This window comes from Pezoporus flaviventris, unplaced genomic scaffold (assembly GCF_033815535.1).
Source record: "Pezoporus flaviventris isolate CSIRO_AGI_PZ_B2104156 unplaced genomic scaffold, CSIRO_AGI_Pfla_v1 ptg000244l, whole genome shotgun sequence".
Classification (NCBI taxonomy): Eukaryota; Metazoa; Chordata; class Aves; order Psittaciformes; family Psittacidae; genus Pezoporus; species Pezoporus flaviventris.
In genome coordinates, this window is record NW_026892791.1 from 159,986 (window position 1) to 185,553 (window position 25,568).

The 25,568-nt window shown below is 50.0% G+C and overlaps 1 protein-coding gene across 1 annotated transcript; it reads left to right on the forward strand.

Annotated features, from left to right (window-relative positions):
- Nucleotides 1–2,119: 2,119 nt before the first annotated feature.
- LOC133263072 (heat shock factor protein 5-like) lies at nucleotides 2,120–8,043 on the forward strand. Its single transcript, XM_061442710.1, has 5 exons — nucleotides 2,120–2,145; nucleotides 2,881–3,125; nucleotides 4,078–4,449; nucleotides 5,683–5,780; nucleotides 7,470–8,043. Exons 1-5 carry the CDS (start codon nucleotides 2,120–2,122, stop codon nucleotides 7,947–7,949), a joined length of 1,221 nt encoding a protein of 406 aa, XP_061298694.1. The 3' UTR covers nucleotides 7,950–8,043.
- The last annotated feature ends 17,525 nt before the right edge of the window (nucleotides 8,044–25,568 follow it).

Genomic DNA, 25,568 nt, shown 5'->3' on the forward strand with positions numbered 1-25,568 from the left:
CACCGCCCTCACACTAAAGAACTTCCTCCTTATATCCAATCTAAACTTCCCCTGTTTCAGTTTTAACCCGTTCCCCCATGTCCTATCACTACAGTCCCAAATGAAGAGTCCCTCCCCAGCATCCCTATAGCCCCCCTTCAGATACACGCTGGCTCCCCAGAGGTCTCCAGGGACACTTTCATCTTAGGAGGTTAAGGCTGATGTGGTGGTTTATAGAACACTTCTGCTATGGAAGCTGCCCCAGGAAAGATACGATCCTGGATGGAGTAGATGATGCTCAGGAAAGGGGCCGTTCCCACCCCTGTGGTTTGGCCTGTGGCTGAGTAAGAGCCTCTCACCACCTCAGCGTGTGAAACGTTGCTTGTTCTTTGCAAAGGAATGATTCTGAAGTTGTCTTCTTATGCAATTTACCATCAATGCCTCATCCCCAACAGGAAATAAGCCACCTTGGAAACAGCCCGATAGCCTTTTGCATCTGCCAGGCATAACCATAGCGGGTAAAAAGACAAGTAATGCTTCTCAGTGCCTCTAACCAAAGGGTCTCGAGGGGTATTACAAATGCTTATTAATTAACCCTGTGTCCTGGGTTCAGCAGTAGCAGTCATTTTTCTCCTTCTTGGTAGCTGGTGCAGTGCTGTGTTTTGACTTTCAGCCTGGGAACAGAGCTGATAACAATGATGTTTTGGTTTGGCCAAGGACTTTGTGAGCGTCATGCTCTGCCAGGGAGGAGGGGAAGCAGGGAGGAAGCAGACAGGACACCTGACCCAGACTGACCCAAGAGGTATTCCATACCACAGCGCTGCATGCCCAGGAGGTAATGAGAGTTACCCGGAAGGGCTGGGAGACTGGGGGATTGGAGGAGGTATCGGTCAGTGCTTGGTCAGGCTGGGGGTACGAGTTATCGGTCGGCTGGTGGTGAGGTGTTGTATTCTCTGCCCTTGTTATTCCCTTTATCATTGTTATTATTGGTGGTAGCAGTAGTGATTTGTGTTATACCTTAGTTACTAAACTGTTCTTAACCTGTGGGAGTTGCTTTCTTTTTGGTTCTCCTCTCCGTCCCTCCGGGAGCAGGGGGAGGGAAAAGAAGGGGGGGAGTGAGTGAACGAGTTGCCTGGCTGGGTTTAAACCACGACATAAGCTCAGACCTCAGAGCATGCAGCCAAGCCTCCTTTGGTCAGCACAGCTCCTCTGAAGAGCTGATTCCTGCTGCTCTCCTGCTGCTGTGCTTTCATCTGGGGAAAAAAAAGCAGCATCTGGCACATCTGCCTAGAGAGGCTGGTTGGTGACTTCGGGTTCCAGCCATCACAAGTGCCTCGGTAACTGGGGAGACAAGGAACTCCTTTTACCCTCTCTTACAGCAACACACACAGGAAACCTTGGGATTTCCTAGTTCAGGTCACACATTTTCGTTTGGGTTTTCACTTTTCCCAAGTGGAACCAGGACTGTATTATCACACACTGCCCATCTCGTAACTTTGAATTACGTTTCCACTCTGTGCGTGCCCTTCACGAGGGCACAGAGATTTACCAGCCACTACCTACAAAATGCATCCATCAAATAAACTACTTCCCACCCTTCTACCTTAGCTCCCTAGCAGCAAGATGTCTCCCCAGCCATTGGCCTAAGAGAATGATGTGATGTTAACCACCACCTTCAAAAACAGTGCATGCTTTGGCAACAGTAAAAGAGGACAACTCTAAAAGCAAGCACGGAAGTTTACAGCCGCCAGCACTGCGGGAGATGGGAGGTTGGCTTTTCACTTCTGCTCTGCCCGTCTGCTTGTCTGCGCTCGTGTCACAGCCTGGTGCTAACAGGAATGGCACTCCGATCCTCTCCTGGCATGGAAACACAACTCCTGCTCCTCTGGTGTTCCTCCTCCCCTTTTCTGCCCTCACTTCTCCACTGCCTACTGCTCTTCATCCTTAAAAACTTGATACCTTGAGGGGACAGGCCAGAATGTGTTGTTTTACCTCCTGGAATGTGCTGTCTGGTGTATGTGAGGGTTCCAGTCCAAATGCTGCGCTGTATTTCTGTGCACTTACTGTGGCCCAAAGAGGGGAGAATGAAGCATGGATACCAAAACGGGCATGGGGAAGGACGCTGGCTAACACAGACGCTATGCTCTGTGCTTTTCACTTCAGCAGGTACAGCCAAGCTGTGGTGATCAACAGGACATGTGCATCTGTTCAGTGGTCGAAACAATCCCCCTGACTTGCCCCAGCGCTACCTAAAACGCCTCTTGAATTTGACTTTGTTTCCTGTTCAGTCGTCAAAGTTCAGAGTTGCCAACTTGTAACTGCCTCTCTGCTTCTTGAAGCCAGAGAGCAGGAATCCCAGCTCACTCTGAGGAAAAGGAAGTGGGGGTAGAAAGAAAAAAGGTTCAGGAAGAAGGTGGCCTTTGGGTGGGCTTTTACTCCCTAGATCCCTCGGGCAGCACCTGTCTCATCTCCTTTCTAGGAGATGTGTGGTGTTAATGAGGAAGAAGAGTTTCAAAGCCCAGAGGACGGTTGCCTACACCAGCTCCCGCCTCGGCAGCCGCTCCCGTGGCACGGGACACCTGCTGGTGTTTTCCACCAGTGCGGAGCTGGAATAACTCCCTTTCAGTTTGACGGTCTCTGTCATGAGAAGCTATTTATTGGTTTAGAAGGCTGCGCTGAGCAAAGCGCTGAAGAGAGGAGCAGAGAAAATTCACGTTGCTGGCAGAGTTGGTTTTCGTGGCGCGAGAGCGCTGGAGGCGGTGGCCGCTCTGCGCGTCCTGCCCTGGTTTGTGCCGTTGGCAGCAGCAGGGTCTGCCCTACCCGGTTTCCCGGGGCAGAGGGATGGAGCTCACGGGGCTTGAGCAGTGTGACGCTGGAGCCTCCGTAACGAACGGCGTTGAGGCGACGTCAGGGCTGGGGGCACGGGAAGCGGCTGAAGGGACGGCAGCGCTCAGGGGCCGTCGGGACCGGCGACCGCCCCGACCTCCTCGTCCACCTGAAGCGCCTGACGAGAGCCAAAGAGAAGCTGGCGGCCGGCCTGCAGGTGCCCAGCCGCCCGCACCAGCCCTCTCAGCGCCTGCTCGGCACGGCGCTGCACGGGGACCCGCTGCTGCCGCCCCCGAGGCTCGGCGAGGCTCCCAGGCCCGGTGAGCTGGGGTGGGCCCCAGCGTGGTGGTGAGAAGCGCTGGGGACCGTGGGGTTTGTAAATCGGCAACCTGGAGGTGAGGGGAACCCGAAGAACGTTCCTCCTCCGTGCACGGCAGTAGCGATGCTGCCTCAGCTGTCATTCAATGGGCGTGAAGCGGTGGCCCATGTGCAGTGCCAAGCAGAGCATCCCGTCAGCTCTGTGCAAAGGAGAAGAGACGCGGCACCGAGATTTCTGTCAGGTGTCCCCCTGGGCTAATGGGTTATTATAACCCAAAACCCAACGGGAACCTCTAACCCATAGCCCTACAGTAACCCTTACCCTAAACCTAACCCATAACACTAACCCTAATCTTGACGCTAACATTAATCCCTAAACCTAACCCTAATATCCTCTAATGCTAAACGTAACCCTAAACCATAACCCTCACGCTAACACCTTACCCAAACCTTACCCCTAAACGTAACTCTGATGGCCTCAAACGCTATCCCTAATGGCTCATAACCCTAATCTTATCCCTAACCTTAAAGTGTCAGGGTTATTATCATAAATGTTAGTAGTATTAGTAGCAAAGCTGGAGTTTGGTAAAGCAGTGCTTTGTGATTCCCCTTTTATTGCAATGTACTGTCTGCTGTAGTTCACGGCACTTTCTGAAATCCTCATGCTTGGTTCAGTCAGGTGCCACCCGTTTCGATTTCTAGCACATTTCTAACTTCTGATCACTTGGTACTGGAGGCTTCAGGAGACTGAATGGTCACAGGCGAGCGTGTGTTGGCACAGCAGTGTTATGTTACTGTATGTTCAGGTGTAAGAATAAAGTCTGTTTGTGGATGAAGAACATTGGAGCAAAGGTGGTCTTCCCAAAGAACATTGTGGAGCCTTGGCTCCTCATCCTGCCTTGCAGCGCCAGTGAAAACTGCTTTCCTTAGCCCTTGTTTCCCTTTGTTTTGCAGGACTGGTGACTGGAGGACAGGTTCCTCAACCTGGTGGTCCAGAGAGCTTCTTTGGTTACTCGGACAAAGCGGCCTTGTGCCAGAACCCCGGTGCTTTCGTGCCAGAGCCTTTCCAGCAGACTCCGATCCCTTCCAGAACATGGCAGGGCTCTTTTGGGCTGCTGCCAGGGCACTGGGCTTCCCCAGCTATTCCAGGCCCAGGGGCTCCCTTTCCGGTCCTGCACAAGTGTTCCACAGAGGTCACGTACACTCTGCAGACTGTGTTCTGGCTTCTGCCGCTTCAGCAAGGGGCTCCAGCTGGGGCCGCTTCCCTCCCGCAAGACAGCAGCTGCGCGTCTCCAGGGCAGTGCTCGCAAGCCCCCGATCCAACGGGTATGGCCAAAGTTCTGCACTTGCTGCTCAAGCAGTTATTGACAAGTGATGCTGGAAATGTTTTTCTCCAGTGTCTGTCCCCATGTGTGTATCTCAGGTGGAAATTAGACAGCAAGCGTAAAGTCTAGAAAAGGAAGAGAGACCACGAAAGGCCAGAGATGTTCTGGTTTGTGTTCTTGTCCTTGGTCCAGCTTTTGAGGGTCCCCTGGTGACTTTCCAGAGATCCTCTCCTTGGAGGCTCCAGGGCGAGGAGGAAACCAATTGGCCACAGCCAGTCAGCGTTAGGCTAACTTGCATGGGGTTTTTTTTCACTTCCCCCATGTTGTGTCCTGCAGAGGGGGTGAAGTTTCCCATCCGTAGCTTGTACAGGCAGAAGTGTGTCTCTTTCTTGGCAAACCCCAAATCTCCATTGAGGCAGATCCATCTTATTTGATGGGAGGGGCTGCATCTTTTGTTTGTTCAGTAAATGAGGATTTCATAAGCTTCCATTCATGCCCCTCTCTTTAGCGTTCAAATGAGACCCTGTTCTCTGTCTTTTACTTGATAACAGCTGGTGACAGAATGTGCTTTAGCTGCTCATTTCTTCTGGCTCTGGTGAGATTAACTATAGCAGAGATAGAAGAGCTTAGAAATGTCTTCTCTGCAATTCACAGGGTAGGACAGAAGTGTGTGAATGCAGCAGGTGTGTGGAATCTTGATTCAATTGGTAGACGTATTCAAAAGAAATTGACACCTTTGCCTTTGCTAACACTGCCCATCAGTAAAGATTATCTGTCCTGCAAAGAAAGCCTTTACTCTGAAGATATCTTTGCAAGTCACCAAAAAATAATACCTGCAGAATACAGCTTCAGCTACAAGGCTGCTTTTTGGAATAAGATCAGTGTTTAATTGTGAGTGTGAACATGCAGGCCCTTCCTGTGTGAATCCACTTTCTGTGGTATGTTGCGATGAGGCAGTCAGGCGGCCAAATCAAAAAGGTGATCTTAAGCTCTAGAAGACCGTGACCATGAAGTTTCTCTGAGTGTGTATATATATTTGTAATCTGCATGCACATGTGTCAGAACCAATACGTTTTAGGGTGAAGAAATCAGTCTTCCAACCACTGGGGAGGTCCTAACCCATTTCAGGCAGTTTACTCTGTGGTCAGTGCAGTGTTTAATCCAAGTAAGCAGTAGCACTGTGCACACTGAACACCAGTTCTGGCAGTCTGATCTCTGTGTCTGAATTCTCCAGCAGCGCTGCAGTGTCCTTCACCCCCTGCCCAGGGAGAGCCTCTCGCTGTCAGCGCCAGCGCTGCAGCTGCGGCGTGCACCCACTGCGGCTTTGTGCAGGTGAGTGCAGCGCAGGAAGAGCAGGGGGAAGCAGAGGAGCCCCTGCACGTGGACTGCAGGGTTCTGGGCTTGTGGCAAGAGGGAGTGAATTTTGGGAATGGATCTGCTGGAGAAAGGGCAAGTCACGAGGTTTCCCAATGCCCATTTAAGAACAGCACTGAACGTGGCAGGGGCAGAGGCTGCCATGCAGGTGAGGTGTCAGGGCAGCAGCATCGTGGGTGTCATCGCTGGAGAGGTTTTTCCTGTCAAAGTGATATGTGTGGCTGCACCAGAATTTGCTTTAGTTCATGAGTCTCCGTTTATCTGAAGAATGTCCTTGCCTGCACAAAGGTGATTCTTTAATGTTACGGAAATCCTGGAACCAGCTCCACTTTTCCATCCCAGAGAGCTTGCGGCAGTTCTGAGTTTCACTGGGTGAATGAGAAAAACTAAGGTGACTTTTGGAACTGGGTTCACCTCAGAGATGTCCTATTAAGAAAACTCCAGTACTTCCTTTCTGGAATTCTGGGGACAATTGCTCCCGATTGGGTGGCCTGGCTTATCAAATATCAAAAGAACCTCAGTACAAATGCCAGGGCTTCCTTTTGCATTGCAGCAGCACGCATATGCTTTTGGTTGTTTTCCTTCCAGAGGGCAAGCAAAACAAGTTCTGATGTGTGTGTTGCAAAAGGGCTGACCTATGCAAGCCTGATCATCCAGTGTCTTGTCTTACAAATATCAACCTTTTGTCTTCATTGCATGTTTTCCTTTTCTCATCTGAGCTTACCCAAGCTGGGCAGGTTGTGGCCAGGATAACACGTTGCTGTAAGGCTAGAAGTAGCCAACAGCCAGGCCTGCCGCTGATAGGCTGGTGTTTCTTTCTCAGGCAGTGCGTCTTTGTCCTCCCACTTCCACTGTGAGCTGCTTTTCCCTCCAGGACATGAGGATCGGTCTGAGTGTCGGGAAGTCGCAATCACATAACTGCTCATCTCAGAAGGCTGAGATCAGTGTCTGGGATAGCAAATGGTGCCCAAGGAGCTGTCGGGGTGGTGGTGTGGCTAGACTGAAAGGTGATAGAAATACAGTGCCCACAGGGTCTGGTAAAACTCAGGTGCTTGATGAAAAGCGAGTCCATGGGGTCAGAAGAGATGTACTGGTTCCTGAAGCAGTAAGTGTCCTGGTAACTTGCTGGTTAACCACTTGCTCCTTAGTGGTTGCTTGGGTTATGCAGGCACAGGCAGGGAAGTGCCAGTCAAAAGCTGCTGGTGCATGTGAGCAGAGATTGCTGGAAGGTCCCCTCTGGGTGAGCAGCCCAGAGGCACCCAGGGAGCAGGACAACACGAGTATTGTGCAGAATGGCTCAAAAGGACTTGATGTTTCCAAGTGTTAGGGTAGCCTGGATCATTCCTCCAGGGTGGGGAGCAGGGTGGCAGGGGCTGTGCAGGTGGTACAGAATACGGTGCTTTGCCTGTGGATCTCACTGAGCTCTGGCCAGTAATCAGTTTACCTTGTGTGTGCTCAGGGGCAGGCACTTCCCCAGGTTCTGTTGGGGGATGCAGACGGCTCCAGCATTGCTCATCCTGCCCTGCTTGTGTATTGATAATCAGAAACCACCTGCACAGTCCTTAGAAACAGTAATACCATCAGCCCTGACTGATCAATCACTGTGTGGTTTTGGTATAAACGTTCCCTGTCTTCTGTTTCTCCCAGAGTCCACCAGCGCAGCCACCTTGTGCAGCTGAATGCCTGCCCTGTGGCGGGGCTTCTGGTGAAGAGAAGATGATGGAGGAATTAAGTTTTGAAGCCATACTTGAGGTTCTGGATAAGATGCTTTCACCACCCAACGCTGAAATAGTGCCAGTGGAACCTGTGGAGAGCGAGATGTCAACCCCTCAGTCTCTCAGAAGTCAGCCGCTCCTGGTTAGTAGTGGGAAGAGCGACACCCCTTCTGCCGCTGAGGAAAGTGAACTGGCACCTCTGACTCCTGCGGCAGCAGACACCTCATTTCTGATGGAAGCAGCTCAAGCATTAACTGCTGCAGAAGGCTGTGATGGAGAACTTCTTGCTCCCTATGACACTGCATGCGTAGAACGTACCGCTGCTGCTGAAATGGCACTGGAAGCTGTGGCCACACAGGAAGCCCCCAAAGAAGGGAGAGAACCACTGGATCAGTGCCCAGCTCCCCCCTGAAATGTTTGTTCTGGAAGGACTGTTCAGAGGAGAGCAGGTAAGGGCTAAAGGGAGGTAAACGTGCCCAGGAATGGAGAGGTTTAGCTCATCGCCCAGTAAACCATCTAGGCAGCGCTCAGCGCTCGTCAGGTGTCCATTGGGAGTGGGGAACGGTTCGCTTTGTCCCTGCAGCCATAACAAGAGAACATTGAGGGATCTTTGGTTTCATTTCTTTGTCTCTTTGTTTGGTGTTTTTTGAAAGGAGAATACTCCTGTCTGGTGGGACGCAGTGACAGAAGAGAGACAGCTGCTCTGAAACTTCCAGAAAGGGGAGATCAGACGAGTTGTTATTGTCTGCAGGGGGCCAGGGGAATCACCCAGGGGAGGATGATGAGGCTTGGTGAGGCAACCCAAGGCATGCCTGGAAATGTCAATGTACCCGTGACGGCTTCTGAGACGTACGAGAAGGCACCGCCTGACTACAGGAACCTCTTGCCAACTGTGATATTTATTTGGGGGAGTCAAGCTCTGGAACGGGCTCTTCAGAGGGGACGCGGAGGCTCCATCTTTGGACATCACCGAATCCCGACGGGATGCAGCCGGCTCCAAGCAGTGGCTTTTGAGCTCACACGGTCCCGCGCAGGTCCTGCCGGGACCACCTCCGGTTCCTGGAGGGGCCTCTCCGCTGCCGACGCTCTCCTCTCCTGGGGGGGACCGGAGCGTCGAGCGAGGTCTGCGGAGCCTGCTGCTCGCACCGGTCCCTCCTCCTCTGCCACCGGGCCTGGCTCCTGTGCCTGCCGAGCCTGCGCCTCGCCCCAGGTTGCCGCCGGCTTCTCCTCCTCCAGTCGCCAAGGACGGCGCGCTCGGGGGGCCGACCACGTCCCGCGTTGCGGTCAATGCCCCAGGCCGTGCTCCGGAACCGCCTCCCGTTCCGCAGCGATCTCCAGCCCCGCCGCGACCGTCGGCGGTTGCTGCGGTGCCACCTCCGGGACCTGCTCCTGCTCCTGGCTGAGCCCCGGCCGTGAGCACGGGCACGGGCTCGTCTGGAAGAGCCGACATTCCAGCGGCCGGAGGGGCACGGCCGCCTCCCGTCCGACCGGCGGCGCAAGGGTCTCCCCCTGCCCTCTTCATGGCCCTCATGGATGCGGCCGTCCCGCATAGGGAAGATGTGGTTAACGGAGCCCTGGCACCTCGGGCACACGGCTCTCCTGCGGGCCCACTCCTGGATGCAGGGCAAGCAGAAGCAGTGCCTGCAGGAGCCCAGGCAGACTCCGCTGTTGGGGGGTTCCTGGCCCCTCGGCTCCTCAGACGCCTTCATCGGCTCCGCCCGGGACCCCCGCCTGCTGTTGGCAGGGAAGAGCCGCCCCTGTCCAAGCGCTCCCCGTCCGCCACCTCCCTGCAACCCAAAGCCATGCAGAGCTCAGCCCTGCCCTGCGGGCACCACCGGCCCGAGGCAGGGAAGCCCCAGGAGGTGCCCGCGCTGCCGGGAGCGAGCCAGGGCCCATCCCGGGGCAGGCGAGCGGCACCGGGGGCATCTCCGAGCGCTCCCGCTGCCGGGACTGACCTCTCCGGCAGCAAAGCGGCTCCCGGCCTGGCCGCGAGGGCAGCGCAGGGGCCGGGCTCCTTCGTCCCCCCGCAGCCGCTGTCCCCATGCACAGGACAGCGCTGGGGCCCCCGGCGCTGCCGCGCGCGGCTCCCAAGGGGCGATGTCAGAAGCGTCACAGTGACCCCAGGGACATCACGGGGCTCTGGGCTCCAAAAGCAGAGGCAGGCTCCAGGGCAGAAGGCTCATTTGGCCGAGCGTCCTGAGCTGGGCTCCACTCCGCTGGGAGAGATGCGGACTTGGCAGAGGGAGAGGATTGGACCCGCGGCACAGAGCCAGGATGCCGATGGCGCTGAGCGGAGCTGCTGCTCCCTGTCAGTAAAGGCTGGGAGGCTGCACAGGGGCGCGAAACCTGGCACAGGTTTCCTCTGGTCTCCTTATGGCCAGGCTGATGGGGAAGGGGAAAGAGAAAGGGAAGGGGGAGAGGAGGAGAAAAGGGAGAGCCCCAGAACTGTAGAGCAGCTCCATTGGGAGGGGCTTGCAGCAATCCCCTTGTCCAACACCCGACCACGTCAGGGCTTGTCCAAAAGTGAAAGCAAATTCCGTTGCAGCTCTTTCTCCTGTATGTGACGCTCCTGATCAAACCTTTGCTGTTCCCAGGGCAGGACGGAGCCTGATCCCTCCGAAACAGGCAGGCAGGAACTGGGAGCAGGGAAGCAGCGTCCCTGAAATGCACACACTGTGCTGCGCCGTGCCGTGCGACTCTGTCAGGCCCTGCACGATGACTGACCCCAACTGGCTCCTCGGCCTCAGCATCCTGATCCTGGCTGTGGGGACCATCCTGTTCATCACCACCCGACGGCCAAAGGTAGGGGCTGCTCAGAGCCAGGGGTCACTCGGGGTGGGTGCTGATGAGGTCCTCCCCAGCAGGTCCCTGTGCTCTGCTCTGTTCCCACAGGGTGACAAACGGAGCCGGCGATGCTGGGCAGGGTGGCAGCAAGCGGCAGCACTGGAGAGCCCAAAGAGCCCCGTGGGTCCTCCCTGTGACCCAGGGGGTACCTGGGCCTGTCCCCAGGGCAGGAGAGGGCAGAGCAGGGCCCCTTGGGGCAGCCTGGCCCCAGTGCAGGCAGGCAGCCCCTTGAGGCCCTGGTGTCCCCAGCCCCATGGCTCAGGCCCTCCTCCCTCTTTCGCCCGTGGCAAACGTGGGATGTGCCCCAACTGTGTGCACTGCACCTGGGCTGCCCAGGAGCTGCAGCAAGTGACGCTGTCACCGCCGCTGGGGATGGGCTCAGTGCCTGCACAGGACCACGGCACCAGGCAGGGAGCAGGGGGGGACCTGCGGGCGCTGTGGAAGCGGGGCTGCCTCTCCTGCCACAGCCTCAGCTCCTCCAGCTTCTCCACGAGGCTCGGCAGCCCTGAGAGCCTGACGGATGCCTGCGTGAGCCTGGACCCAGAGACCCCGGTGCGGCTGGGCTCTGCCTCCTCCCTGGGGTCCTTGCGTGCTGGGGGAGCCTGGTCAGCACTGAAGATGCACGTGGCCAGGAAAAGGTTGGAAGTGCAGCTGGGGGCCCTGCCCATGCTGGTGCAACTCTCCCAGGAGCAGGCAGTGCAGCAGCAGGGCCGCCGTGTCGTGACAAAGCTCATCCAGCCCGGGCAGAGCCAGCCCTTGCCACGCTGCAGGATGCGCCCCTGGATGCAGGCCAAGGCAGACACCATCGCGGACACCATCAAAGAGAAAGAAGTCCGGAGGCTGTGGGGGGACCCCAACCCCACCGAGGAGTCCCTGAATCTGCTGGTGCCGTGCCCTCCACCACTGCTCATGCCTCCGGCCCTGAAGCTCCTTTGGAAACACAGCACAAGGGGAGCCCAGGCCCTGGCTCAGGCCAGAGCCATGGGGCAGCCCATGGAGGGCCGGCAGGAGCTGCCCAGCCAGCACAGCTCAAAGGCGCTCCTGCACGCTGCGGGTGGTGCCATCTGCTTCACCAGCCCAGTCCCACCCCCAGGGACCAGCATCAGTGAGAGCCTCGTTCACCCGCATGGGCAGCTACTGCAGCAGGAGCCGTTCCCGTGCCCTCTTGGCTCATCCTCAGCCCAGCCAGCCCTTCCCAAGCCAGACCACAAGGCAGAGGAACCGGCAAAAGGACCAGCATCATCTTCAGTCCCGCAGAAGAGAGATGTCGGCCTCCAGACCAATCTCACCATTCCCCGGAGCAGGCGGGAGGCCAGCCCTGCGGACATGAGCCAGCCTCGTGCTTCGGTGCCTGCTCTCATCTCCAGGCTGGAACTGAGCCAGGAGGTGCACAGCAAACTCGAGGCACACATTGCAAGGAAACGCCTGGAGATGGAGCAGCTCAGGCCCCTGGCAGCTGTGCCATGCAGCTCCATGGCCATGCAGCGGTCCCTGGCCAAACACCTTCGGAACAGGACTCATGGCGCCGGCCCCTGCCTCAAAGCACAGTGCCAGACAGCCCGGGTCGCACCCCAGGAGCACCAGGCACCCCTCACCTCCCGCCCGGTGCCCAGGGCCAGCCCTGAGGCCAGGTCAGTGCCCCTGCACCCGCACCCCATGCCCAGGAAGGAGCCAGGTGGGGCAGGGCTGCAGGCCAGCAGCAGGCCCCTCGTACCCATCGCAGCCACCCCAGCACCCAGCACTTCCCTGAGCCCTGGCAGAAGCCCACCGAGCTGGAGCAGGAGGAACATCCAGCCCAAGCCGTGTCTGGGCTTGAAGGAGAGCTCCAGGAGCTGGAGCAAGAAGGGAGATGGGAGAGAGAAGAGGGCTTAGATCCTGGACAAGGATCCCGCTGTGACCAACGTGACCAGGGCAACAGGAGGCCCTCAAGGTGGCTTCAGTGCGGATGATGAGGAGCAGGTGGACACTGCAGTGGGACAGCCCCAGCCAGGGCTGACTCTGGTGTGGCAGCAAACAGCATCGAGCCAGTTCCGCTGCTCCAGCTGAATCCACAGCAGAAAGCCCCCAGGAGGGACCTCAAAGTGGCCCTGGGAGGGACAAGGGTGAGAAGATGAAGGGCAGGGACCACGGTTACACAATCACAGTCCAAATAAATCCTCGTTCTAGCCTGAATGTGGGAGTTGCTTTCTGTGACCTCTGAGCGGGATGTGACTGTGGGCTGGAGAGGGGGGGGAGAGGAAGGGGCTCTCTCAGCTCTTCCTCGTAGGAGAGATGCTTCAGCCCCTTCATCTTCCTTTGCTTCCTGTGACCTGAGGCACATTCGTGTCCCCAGGCACATGTCTCGGCGGGGACAAGCACTGAAGAGACCCATCTCCAAAGGCTTCATTCGGAACCACCGCATGGAAACTGGCCCGTGTTAGGAACCACCCCTTGATCTTGTCTCAGCAGGCGGCTCAGCAAGGGCCAGCGACCAAGGCCTTGCAAAGAGTCCGAGGTCAGGATGTGCCTGGGGATAAGAGACTCGAGGCCCTGCTCCTTGTCTCCAGGACAAGGCTCCTTTCCTGTGATGCTGAACCCTCTGCTCACGTTTATTCCTCTGCTTTGGAGACAGAAGCGTGTCCTGAGCTCGTCTCCTTGCCCAGCCTGAAGGAAGTGCTGCTGGTGCCCTTATGGTGCGGCCTCTGCCCTGCGCTGGGCTCTGTTGAGGAAGGGCTTTGCGGAGGAGTCTCCCTCGCACTCCTCCCGTCACACGAAGCCAGAGGTCTCAGCAGCCCAGCACGAGAGCACAGAGACTCAGCTCCCACTCCTGCCTCTCCCCATTGCCCACCCTGGCCCCAAGGTCCATGGAGCCCTGTGATGTCACCAGAGTCTCTGTGACTCACGTGATGTCACCCATGATGTCACCAGAGTCCCTGTGACATCTGTGATATCACCCATGATGTCACCAGAGTCCCTGTGCCACCCATGACCTCTCTCACTGAGGCACATGGCAGCCCCGCAGAGCCCCAGCGCTATCCTTGGGGACAGGGGCAGGGGCCTGCCCCCCCCGCCCCCCCGCACTGCCCTCATGGCCAGGCCGGAGCCGCTTTCCTGCCCCCCTGCTGCCGCCGGCCCGTGCCGGAGGCGTCGGTCCCAGCCCTGCACCCGCAGCACCCAGGGATGCCCCCGTGCCCCCTGCGTGCTCCGGGACGGGCTCCGGCTCCCCTGCGGCAGCGCAGGCACCTCCTGGGGCTGCCCTGCCCCGCTCTGCTGCCTCGGGCCCGTTGGGTCTCCAGGGCAGGGGCTGAGCTCCGTGGGCCTTTGGTTTGCAGGGGGAGATGGCGCTGGAGGAGCACTCAGCAGAGCAGGGCACCTCCGCCCCTGCCGCCAGCCCCAGCCGGGAACCCGTGGCAGCGCCGACGGACGCTTCTGAGGAGCCGATGTGCACCTGGACACCCTCTGCCACGGAGCCCGCATGAGCTCCTGCAGGCCACACACAAGCAGATGCCAAAAGCCGCGCCATGCCACAGCTCTGGCTAGCGGCAAGTGGCAGCTGCTTTTGTTTTCCAGGCTGCTCCTACACTGCCACGAGGATTTGCTTCTCTGAGGAAGGTGGAAAGCAAAAAGCCATGCATGCCCCAGGGCTGTCTCTCTGCTCTAGCTACTCCCTTAATGGGCAATCAAGTCACTTACCTTCTTTCCCCCTTGCAGGGAGGAGAGCCCATGTCTCCCAAAGCCAGCCCTGCGAGTTCAACAGCACCCGAATGCTCCTGCTCGCCCGGGGCTGCAGAGGGTCCAACCCCAAACCTGCCTAATTGCTGCCTGGGGCCCTTCTTACCACCCACCTCAGATCAGGGACAGCACCGGCAGCCGCCCCTCTTAGAGACCTTTGCCGGGCATGTACCGCCCTGGCCGGCTGTTCCCTGCTGGCTTTAACGCCCCTGAGCGGCTCCCACGGAAACCCTGGGGTTACTCGCACGCCGAAAATCCAGCATCAGCTTAAATGTTTGTTGAAACCGCACCTTCGTATAGTTTAGTTTGTAACCGTATGGTTTAGGGGAATTGTCCGTCGTGTCAGCGTTAATCGCATACAGCTCTGCTTTGAAATTCTGACTCACTAGTTCATAGTTTTCCCAAACTGCTTAAAAGATTAATAAAGTAATCAACTTAGCAGAGGGGGGAAAAAACCCACAGTCCGTTCCTCTAAGGAAATCGCTTTTTTGCCCGTACGTGTGAATGAGCTGTTTTAATACTCAGGTTCACTGCCCCTTCTGCATTTAATCTCTTCCCTTTTATGTCCTACTCTGAGTTTTTTAAAAGACTGTCAGGCTTTTTTTTTAAATAATTCTACATATCATTAGTAGTAAAAAGGTAAAATAATGGTTTCAAGAACAAGCTTCACAGACTATCTGCATATTTAATCATCTCTGCTAATAAATTTTTCATCACTCATTGAGTTCAGGCTCTTGTCCTGAAGCTTAACTTGCTAACAAACCTAGCAATTGGTAGAACTAGCTGGTACAGAGTAAGTGAATATTTCCTAAGAGGAAAAAGCACTGCGTGACCCCAAGGCACAGAACTTTTTCTGAGAGGAAGCAGGAAAGTAGCTGCTTATTACAGGAATATCGCGATACGCTGCTGACATCCAGAGGCCAACAGTCCACACTGTTCACAGATGTGAACCGGGCTGTAAAGCATGCTGCAAAGCCAGGTTCATTCCGTTTTAAATATCCGTGCATTTCATTAAAATTAACGCTAATTGCACTACCGTACGCATTGATTCTGCATAGACCAGAAGTCTTCAACCTCTGAAAGCTTGCAAGTATATTCAAGCAAAGGCGTATGTTCCATCTTTGATGATTTCAGTGAAAGCTTCAGCTACAAAGTTGAAATTAGAAAGGGAATGCATTACAGTGCTGAGGAAGAGGAGTCTGAAACACCAGAACAGTGAGCATTATTTTACTAACCAAACAGAAACGCTTACGTAAGCTGTAAGGTGCTTTGTATTTTTATAAACTAAAGTAATATAGGTAACAAAAACTCCACGTAAGATTCCTTACAGACAAATGCTAGACTGATTTGCAAGCTGCATTTATTAAACAGGTTTAAACAGTTAAAACTGATTGGTGACCGAGTGGCTTCTATTTAGATGAAGCTGAGTACCTTTTAAAAAATTTAACAACAAAAAAAAAGAGGCCATTCTCCTGAAATAAGCTGATTTGTGTCTTCAAATGAGACACCCCAAACCCACTTACATTGCAGAATAGTTCTACCCCCAAGGACGCACAAAATGCTGTAATTCTTAAACCAGGATGTAACCGACAACATCTGAGAGAAATTCAATTATCCTTGACAGATCCCACTTGTAGTTACATAATCCTCTCCTTTTTAACGGTTCAAGCTCTCTTCCCAAACATTCAGTTTGATGAGCTGGAGACCTGCTGCATTTCAAAAAAATTCATTAAGGGACTTAATAAGGTTGCTACGTAAAAACACTCCGAAGTTTAAACATGTCATTTAATGCTGCCCGTGAACCTGACTCCAGCCCTGTATGTACGTGCATTATGAAACACCGGTGAATTAACTTTTAAGCTCCTTTGAGCCAAGAAGATTTTAAGATTCAAACTAAGGCACAAAGGGCATGCCAGCAAATACAATGCTGAGCTGAGGTTCAGAGCAATCCCTGAACTAGCTCACATCTTCAGAGCTTACTCCTGCAGGGCTGATTACCCCAGGTAGAAAGCTGGGCTTGTGCTGTTACACTGCTTCTGCATCTCTGCATGGCAAGCTTAGTTCTCTCTTCCTGGCACTGCACTACACTACACTACACAGATTCACTCGAAGTATAAAATGTTAAACCCGAAGGAAGTATGCTGTGTTTTTAAAGTATCCGATGTGCTTTGACACTTCATTTTTCATCAAGAACTTTAAGACTGTAGATTCTAACCTCCCCAAAGTAAAGGTAAAAACAAATTACTTCCCTGTGTATTAAAAAACCCTTTACAAACACGAGCAAATGAAATTGTGGCTGTTTGGTCGCTGTTCCTTGTTTGGTTGGTTGGTTTGGTTTTTTACGTATTTTTATTTCTTTTAAATTGGTCCTTAATCTCTCTGTGAGGTAAATATAAAATTATCCACAATTTTTAGAGAAGCAAACCGTTGGAGATACACAGATTGGCTTGCCCAGAAGAGGTCTGCTTTCTCTTTGAGCTGTTCACAACTCCTGATTAGCCAACTATTTTTGTAACAGCGGGCACTTCAGTGTGGTATTCCTAATCAGAAGCCTCAGTTAACACACAGAAATTCTGTTTCAAACAGTATTGCCTACACGGTCAAAGAACTTTACACTCAGACACAGTCAGACATCTCCTGGGTGGCATCATAGGAAACCTTGCCGTTTTTCTGACGAGAAAATACTGGTTGCTAGCAAAGATCTTGCAAGTCACGCATCAACCGCCTGTACCATTTAGCAGGTTCAAAAGTAGTCTGGGATATCAAAGGGGTTGCTTGGTTTGTGTGTGTTGGTGGGTTTTTGTTTCTTTGTTTTACACATTAAGACCACCTCCCTTCACGGTTCTTCCTCCACTAACACTGAAAGAAGGAGGTAGCCTGTTAAGGCATTTAAACACCAAACTAGATTGAATGAATTTTACCGGTTTGGTCTTCGTGACGCAGTCCCAGCCAACCGCACGGGTCAGGAAAAGGACGAACCTTTGTAAAAGAAGATTTTGGACTCTCAGCAAAATTTCAGTTTAGATTCTGAGCGCTGTCAAAATGCAGGAGACAACCCTTTACAGATAACGGGTGCTATGAGTACTTGGCAGTTTAAAACTGTAAAATGTCTAAACTCCATGTCCTTTACACAGTATTTTGATTTACCTGGGGTTTCCTTTTTGTGGGGTTTGTGGGGTTTTGTGTGTGTGTGTTGTTTCAGGTTTGGTTTGTTGGTTTGGTTTTTTTTTTTCCGGTGGATTTTTTTGTTTGGGTTTTTTTGTGGGTATGGTTTGGGGTTTTTTTTCTTTTTTAAAAAGCTTAAAATAAGCAGGCAAAGATTTGTGATGGTTGATGTCTCTCCACCACGTAATCCCCACGTTCTCTTTTTTTGTCTGATAGGTCCAAAGGCCCTCACTCACTAAGCAGTGAAGCTTCTCTACCAGCAAACATGTAAATAGAAGCATGCCAGCAAACACGTAAATAGAAATAAACACTATGGCAAAGCTTTCACATGTCCAAGTAGAGATGCACTACTGTAGACAATTCATTTTATTTGTCAGATGATCAAAAACAAGGCATGCAGAGGAGAATGTTTCTTCTTATTCTCTACCTGTCTCTGAAATAATACTTAGGCCTGAGAAGTAATCGCATTATTAAACTAAATCTGAAGAGGTTTTAATTTAAAGTATATTTTTGTAATTTCAAATTGTAATTATATTCAAGGTTTAACTGTTAAATTTATTAGACTGTGAAGAGTTTTACAAGGCATTACTAATGGAATGAGCTTAGGCACCGCACGTGTTGCATCTTTGGTACACGTTATGAAGAGTTGCTTTTTTAATGAGCTTTAAAAAACACACCTGCATATCCGAGGAAAAGGTCAGTGATGTGTGGATCAAGGCAGTAAATGAAGTATCACAGTATTATGCTATTATGATTGCCTTCCACAAACACAATAACAAAACCATAGTTACCATAATATTCTAATGCTTCCATATACATGACCTTGTCGGCTAACGCACAATGTTACTCTGTGCCTCTGTTCCATCTTACTCTGTCTCTTGCATAGGCCTGCTTCACCTTCTCTCCTCATGAGCTCCAACAGTCGAACAGCTGGGCTGTCTGACAGTCAGAGAATCAAATCAAGCACAGGCAGGAGGGGCTGCATTCAGTGTGGTGGTCCATCTCCAAGCGCTACTTTGCACTCCAGCCTTTACCCCAAGTACAGATGCCCAGGGCTAGGACCTGAACCCTCATAACAAGATGAAACCTATTGGGCAGCAAAGCATCGTGACAGGGATGCCTCTTTCCATCCAAACCTCACTCCGTTCAAGCCTTCGATCAAGGATGCAGGAGCATCATCTCTCTTCCAAAACATAGATGCCAAAAGTATTTCTAACACTATGGTCCAAAATTCAATTTGCTCTACCAAAACCCTTTAGCTCAAATGTTACATGTTTGGTAATCTCTAAAGACTGGCTGACTGGTAACTATATTGAAATTATTACTCGGTGATAAATAATAAAACAAGCTAGAAACTGACTGCAAATGCACTCTCACCAGGTTTTCAGCAAAGAGTAAAGTTCGCTGGATTTACCTTTATTTGTAAGTATTGCAAATATTGTAAATACATAAATATTTTAATGGGACCTTTATTTTTTAAGGGCAATTAAGTTGATTCCCTCCCCAGCTCTGCAACAATCCACAGAACAGATCTCTCTCCCTCTGTGTTAGAAACTGTAGGCATATAGGAAACCATGTTATGCACTACATACTTTCTGCATGTTTATACGTATCACAGCCAAGCAAGTGACACTTCAGCTCTGGATAATGATGTAGATTTACTTGTTAGGTTAGAGAAAAAAAACTCCTTTACAATAGTAATAGCACAACTCAATACAACTGATCAGCTAGAAGTGGGTTTAATGATTTTTCACTTTTTGGATATGATAATCCTCAAAGTAGCATTCAAAAATATACTGCAAAATATTTATTCATTTTATTTACAAATAAAACGTGCAGTTCAGCTTCTTATTCTCACCACAGTAAATATGATTTTTTATGTGATGTATAGAAACTGTGAGGAATTGAGAGACAAAAAAATAATTTTAAACCTAAGAACAAAGATCTTCCCTTCAGTTATATTTTTGTAGAAGTTACACAATATCATTTTTATTGTTTTCAGTTGGAAAAGAAAACCCAAAAGAAATCCAAGACAACACTAAAGAATTACATAGGAAAGAAGGTTTTTTTTTTTTTAAACCATAAAGTTAAGTTTGTTGTCACAATCACAAAGTTCTTATCTATATAGAACATAATTTTTTTTTGCAGATTAAACATGGAATCTTTACAATGTAATGCTGTTTTTCCCTTCTTACTATACAAACTGCCTCTAAGGGAAAAAAAAATCCAACATCTTCCTTTCCCTTTGATGAAACAACAGGTGCTTTGGTTAAAGAGCAATTCGTGCACAACAGTGTTTTAACTTGCAAGGCAGTACTCCTTTATTAAGTTGGTAGAATTCCACTAGCTGGATGAGCCCAGAAAATCTGGTATGATCAAGGGTATAGAATAGCTTCCCACCATCTTCCAACTGTAAAAATGGGAAAAAATAAAAATAGAATACAATTGTCCTCTGCTATGGTATTTCTTCATGCTTGACATACCTGAGAAACCTTCTACTACTATGACTACTGAGAGAAGGAAAAAGACAGTGATCATTCACAGCACGATCAAAAATGCACAACAGAAAGATAAAACGTTCTTCAACTTCCCCTTTAAGTTAGGTATGGGCCTAAAAGGAAAGAACAGTTAACTAAATATAATTATAAATAATATTCTTTCTGCATTAACAATACTTCCTTATGCCTTTGCTTTGGACCTATAACTGTTTATATGAACACTGAGTTTTTACAGAATGGCAAGAAACAGCCAAGTTTCACTAACTACTACACTTTATGCTATTTATTTTGTGAGGCTCACACTACCTCCTTTGTGTACAAGATGCTATGTGTTACCAAAGAAACTGCCCGTTGCAAAAAGTAACATGCTTGATATAGTAATACATTCTTTGCTGCAGGAGAAAGAACAGCTGCAGCTCCAAATGCATGTATTAGCGTAGATACAGCAAAGAAAGAAGAAACCGAGAAACATCGCTTGAAATGTTACCTTTGACTTTCAGATGTTTAAAAATTCACAATCAGTATTTCCCTACTCTAGGTTACTGAACATTAGCTCTTGCCCAGTTTGTATCGCACTGCTGATACATCTAGGATCAAGAAGCTTCAGTGCAACAGCGAATAGCTAGTACTAATGTAAATAGAGGAGAACAATCTCCACTTAAACTTTTTTTAAAGAGAAAAGGGAAAAAAGAGACTTTACAAGATTTAGAGAGCAGTGAACAGAAGATCCTGAAGTAGGGCTAATGTAGAGTAGCCCATGGTATGCGAGGGAAAGATGCAACTATCCAAGTTGAGTAGAGGGGAAAGGAGAAGATAGAATTAGCTCTCTTACCTGTAATTAAGATTTCTCATCTGAAGCAGCTGCTAAACTGCTTACAACTTATGGCTGTTCTACCCCTTTCTACCATGTCTGGAAGTAGTTTGCAATTTCTTTGTTCTCAGACTTGGTCAGTCAAGGTCAAACACTGCTAGTTAAGGAATTACCAATGTGTGCATGTGTAAATTCCTATTCTCCAGCTAAGAACCCAAAAATGGATTATCATCCATCGGACTTTCTTATGCATCCAATTTTCCTGCCAACACACTGAAGACAAGGAAGGGCTGACAATTCAGTTGTCTGTTGAACAGGATTTAATTTTCAGCTTGTTTATTCCCCCTCCAAATGAACCCCAAAGCTTGAACTGAATACCAGACTGCTAATTCTAAAGCAATCAGTATTTGGCAAAGGAAGAACTCATATCAAAGTCATGCTGCTCAGGAGCCTAACATTTTCTGCAAGCTAAGAAGGCTATTATGAAAAAACATTTAGTGGAAAAAGTCCCGGAATTGCATATCCATTCTTCTTTCACATGGAATACAGAACAAGTAATATGTACACTGAAATTAACTTGTATCAGCTCAGAGTAGTAAGGCTGAAAAATACATTTAAGATATCAAGTTCTCCAATTTTCTCAGTATGAGATCCTAAATGTATCCCAAAGGATTTCTTTTCCATTTTTTACAATCACTTCTCTGCCACCCACCTGCAAAACTTGTTGCACGTGTTACCGATGTTAACACGGTGCTACCAAGAAGGAGAAAAGTGACTGCTACTGCTGAACCCAGGACAACTTGTTAATGTGCAGGAAGCTTGAATTAGTAGGCTTCATGCCCTGTCTGAAAGGAGACATTTTTAAATGCAGTATTTTTAAATGAAGCAACCAAAAATGTAAGACAAAAATAATTCAGCTAGAGACTGAATTATTTTTAACTTGTAAAAAGACCTTCCAAATGCCATTTATTTAGTTACATTTAGTAGAAAAATTATTTTCTCTTCCCAATGACTGGGAAAAGGCAAGAGTTTAGAATAACAGTACAATTTGAAGTTCAAAAAGATAACTTTGATCTTCAACTAATAAGCTACCAGGTTACTGCAGTAACACAAAATGTCTTATTTCTTAGAAAAACAAGAACTTCATTTAGAAGATCAACAGCAGCCTCCCCCTCCCCCCTCCCCTCAAAAGTGCTTTTCTGAACTCCTTGAAGAGTATTGATCTAACAAAAAGAGAGCATGCGATAAGTCTGGGTATTGAGAACGGCATGAGGGTACTGAATGCAGCAGCAAATTAGACGACAGAAAGGAACTGAAATACCTCTATGTTTGGGGAACTAACAGGATCCATATTTACATTCTCTCTCCAGATTAAGTAGTTCTCATTACAGATACTTAGTTTTTCCCCTGGTAACCAGCATAGGAGAAATCACTTTACTTGAAAAACAAGCAAACAAAAGTCCTTCAAGTAAGACAGGTTTTGCATTGAAGTGGAACAGGTCATCTCCACCATCAGCATGGAAAACTTGACCTGGCTCCTCCAAAGACCCTACAACAGGGGAGCAAGGTTTTAGCATGCATGTATATGATTAATTCCTCAAACGCACTGCTTACATCTGAAGAACGTAAGAATTGACTGGATAGTTTTTCTGACGAGGAGAATCATCCAGCTCAGGGAAAACTGAAGATAACAGCAGCTTCTGGCTACATCTGCTCTTACAGAAGAGAGGCTCTCTTTCCTGATAGGGAAAGAAAAAGTGGTCTCTTAAAACTGAGAGTTAAAGGACATGCCAAATCAGTAGAATCATACAGGATTTCTATGGAGTTCAGAAGGTTTTCTAAGTAACACAACCCTTATCCCAAAGGAAATAATGGAAGTGACCACTGTCAGTAGCACAGAGATCTTACACTTGGGATTCTAATCACAGAGCATAAACCGAGGCTCACAAGGAATCCAGGACATAGCTGTCACTTCGGGGTGAAGGGCTCCTCCGTTGTTTATTTCTAAACACAACAAAAATCCTGGGCAATTCCTTTAACTAACATTGTTTCACTCCTTTCCGCCCCTGAAATAGTGCTTCAGTTTTATTCTACCGGACTTTCTTAGGGGAGAATATCAGCTACAAGCCCTAGGTATGGCATACGGAAATGTGGTGAATGATTATAGTGGATCACCAGATCAGAAGCAAAATAAACGCCACTACGCTCATTTCTGCTGAGAAACAGCAAAGTATCACAGAAACTTTAGGAGGAAGAAACGTGGAGGCTAGAATATTATGTGGTCTGGAAGAAAGTTTTTTGTGAAGAGAGAAGAAAAAGCTATAGGTCTGCTCAGTTATGTGGCTAAAACACATAACATTGGAATGTTTTTCATCCCAACAGAAGCACCCTCCACAAAACCCAGCATAAACCACCTCAGCAAAGAGTGGAAGAGATGGGGAAAGCTGGCCATTCCAGGAGGATAACTGGATGACATCTTCAATGAAAACTGATGGAAATACGATTTCAATTTAGGAAATTTTAGCTTATCTCTGAGTAGCTGGGCCAAATAAGAATATCAATTTTTTTTCTAAAATTGTCCCTTGAAGAAGACTTGGCCATGAATAAACCACAATAACACGAATGAAGAACAGAGGTCAGGAAAAAAATGGTTGAAAAATATAGACAGAAACTATCCTGAACAGCTGAGTCAGACACGCAAACACACACATGGCATCGGCAGGCCACCTAAACAGACGACTAAAACCAAACTGCATGTATCAGAAACTGAACAGGTAATACGACTTTTATTAAGACAAGATTTTCTTCCATCAGGGTTGCTTCTGTTACATTTCAAATGCATTTGTCTATTTCTTTAAGACACATTTTTGGATTTCACAATACTAGTCAAGCTTTGTAACAGATCAAACATCAAAGCTCACAAATGTTCAGCTCTGCTCAAAAATACTCATTATTTTTAGTGACACGGGTATTATGCTTACATCTTCCTTATAACAGCAAATGAAAAAAAAAATCATCAATATTCTGTCACCATTATTCAATCGTTTTGTTTTAGAACTGCATATATAAACTGAAATGTTTACTTAGAGGTACAATCTGAAAATGCTTTATTTTTAATCCCTGACTCGATGACAACACAAATGTTTTGGGGTGCTGGAGCGGGGCCAGAGAAGGGCAATGGAGCTGGTGCAGGGCCTGGAGCCCAAGTGTGATGGGGAAGGGGTGAGGGACCTGGGGGCTTCAGTCTGGAGAAGAGAAGGCTCAGGGGGGACCTGATGGCTCCCTACAGCTGCCTGACAGGAGGATGGAGCCAGGAGGGGCTGGGCTCTGCTCCCAAGGAACAAGGGATGGGGCAAGAGGAAACGGCCTCAAGCTGCACCAGGGCAGGTTTAGATGGAGCTGAGGAACAATTCCTGCCCCAAAGGGTGCTCAGGCATTGAAACAGGCTGCCCAGGGCAGGGCTGCAGTCGCCAGCCCTGCAAGTGCTCACAGAGCGTGGAGAAGAGGCCTCAGTGCCATGGGTTGGGGGTGGCCTTGGCAGTGCTGGGGTAAGGGTTGGACTGGATGAGCTTAAAGGGCTTTTCCAACCTGGTTGGTTCTATGACACCCATCCCTCAGTGGTGCTGGGCTTGTGTGGTGCTGCAGGTATGCTGAAGAGGTTCTGGGAACTCTGCCTCTCTGTCCTGCTCACCTCTAGTGTGCCCTCATGAATGCAAGTCTCATCTGTTCCTCCCTGTAGATCTCCATGAGGTCATATTGTAGATGACAGATAACTCAGACAAATGTTCTTTTTGTGACTTGATGTGCTAGCAGTAGCTCTGTCCCTTCACTCAGGGGGGAGATACTGTCTTTAATAATGTGTTAGACTGGAGCATATCCCATTTAAAATCTGATAACCACTACGTGATGCAGGGCCACATGGGATTCCCATGGCAACAGCGCATCTGCAGTTCCCTTGAAGACAAGGTCTGACAAATAAATACTATCTAGCTGTGGTTGCCAAGGCTCAAAGCCTTTCCAGAGGGCACAAAGGAGACTTGTAAACAGCAAAGCTGAATCAGAATCACAGTCTCTGTCCTTCTGCTGCAAGAGCTTTGCTGCCAGGTGTAGCTTGGGCTCTCTTGCTGTGAGGAAGTGCTTGAGTGCCCACTGATTGAGGCCTGAAAGTAATCTGAATGTGTGATGGGGAGGAATAAAGGAGAAAGTATTTAGCAAGCTCTTCCCGTGCAGGAAGGGAAAACACCAGCTTCTGTAGTCTATAAAGCAAGAGCAGTGCTTTCCTTCATTCCATACTGGATATCGCCCCAGCCAAGACCGCACATTAATCCTGTGGGAAAGGCCCCTCCAGGGGCTTACTTCGGCTGCAGACAAGAATTGTCCCTGTGGATCTGGCTGTCCTGAGACCTTCCCAAAGAGCAGCATCCCCAGGGTGAGTCGTGGTTTTTGTCTTTGGCTTCAGGGCCTGGGGGTGTCGGGGTTTTACCTGCTGCAGAATGGGGAAACTCTTGGGAATCTCAGCCTGGGATTCGGCAGGCAACAGATTGTAACATTCCATGTAAAATCCAGGTAAAATTCCCTGATCACCCACAGGCAGGGGGAGGAGTGGTGGGATGAGTGTGAGGGGCATGGAAAAGTGGATGGAAATCTCCGATTTGCAGTGTTTTCTGCACTGGGGGGGGGGAATTGAAACAGTCCCGGCAGCTGCTTGGCTCTGCAAGGGGGCTCTGCTTTGGGTGCAAGCAGCACCCTGTCCTGCAGCACCCACTTCTGCAGGTGACATGGGGGGCAGGGGGGGAAGCAGCTCATTTGGGGTGGGAAAACAGGGAGAAAATCCCACAGATGTAATAGTAACAACAATCAGAACACAATGCAGGGCAGGGAGGCTGGGCGCTGCCTCTAAGGTGTGGATTCTGAGGTGTGTAGGAAGGGCTCAGCTGCAGCCATCTCAGTAACTTGGCCAAAAATCCCTTTAGAACTGTTCCCCTATAAATAAATGCTTCTG

Coding starts and splice junctions, on each gene's coding strand:
- LOC133263072 (XM_061442710.1), top strand. CDS start 2,120: ATGCTCTGTGCTTTTCACTTCAGCAG. Junction 4,450..5,682: donor GCAAGCCCCCGATCCAACGG/GTATGGCCAAAG, acceptor TGAATTCTCCAG/CAGCGCTGCAGTGTCCTTCA. Junction 5,781..7,469: donor CCCACTGCGGCTTTGTGCAG/GTGAGTGCAGCG, acceptor TGTTTCTCCCAG/AGTCCACCAGCGCAGCCACC.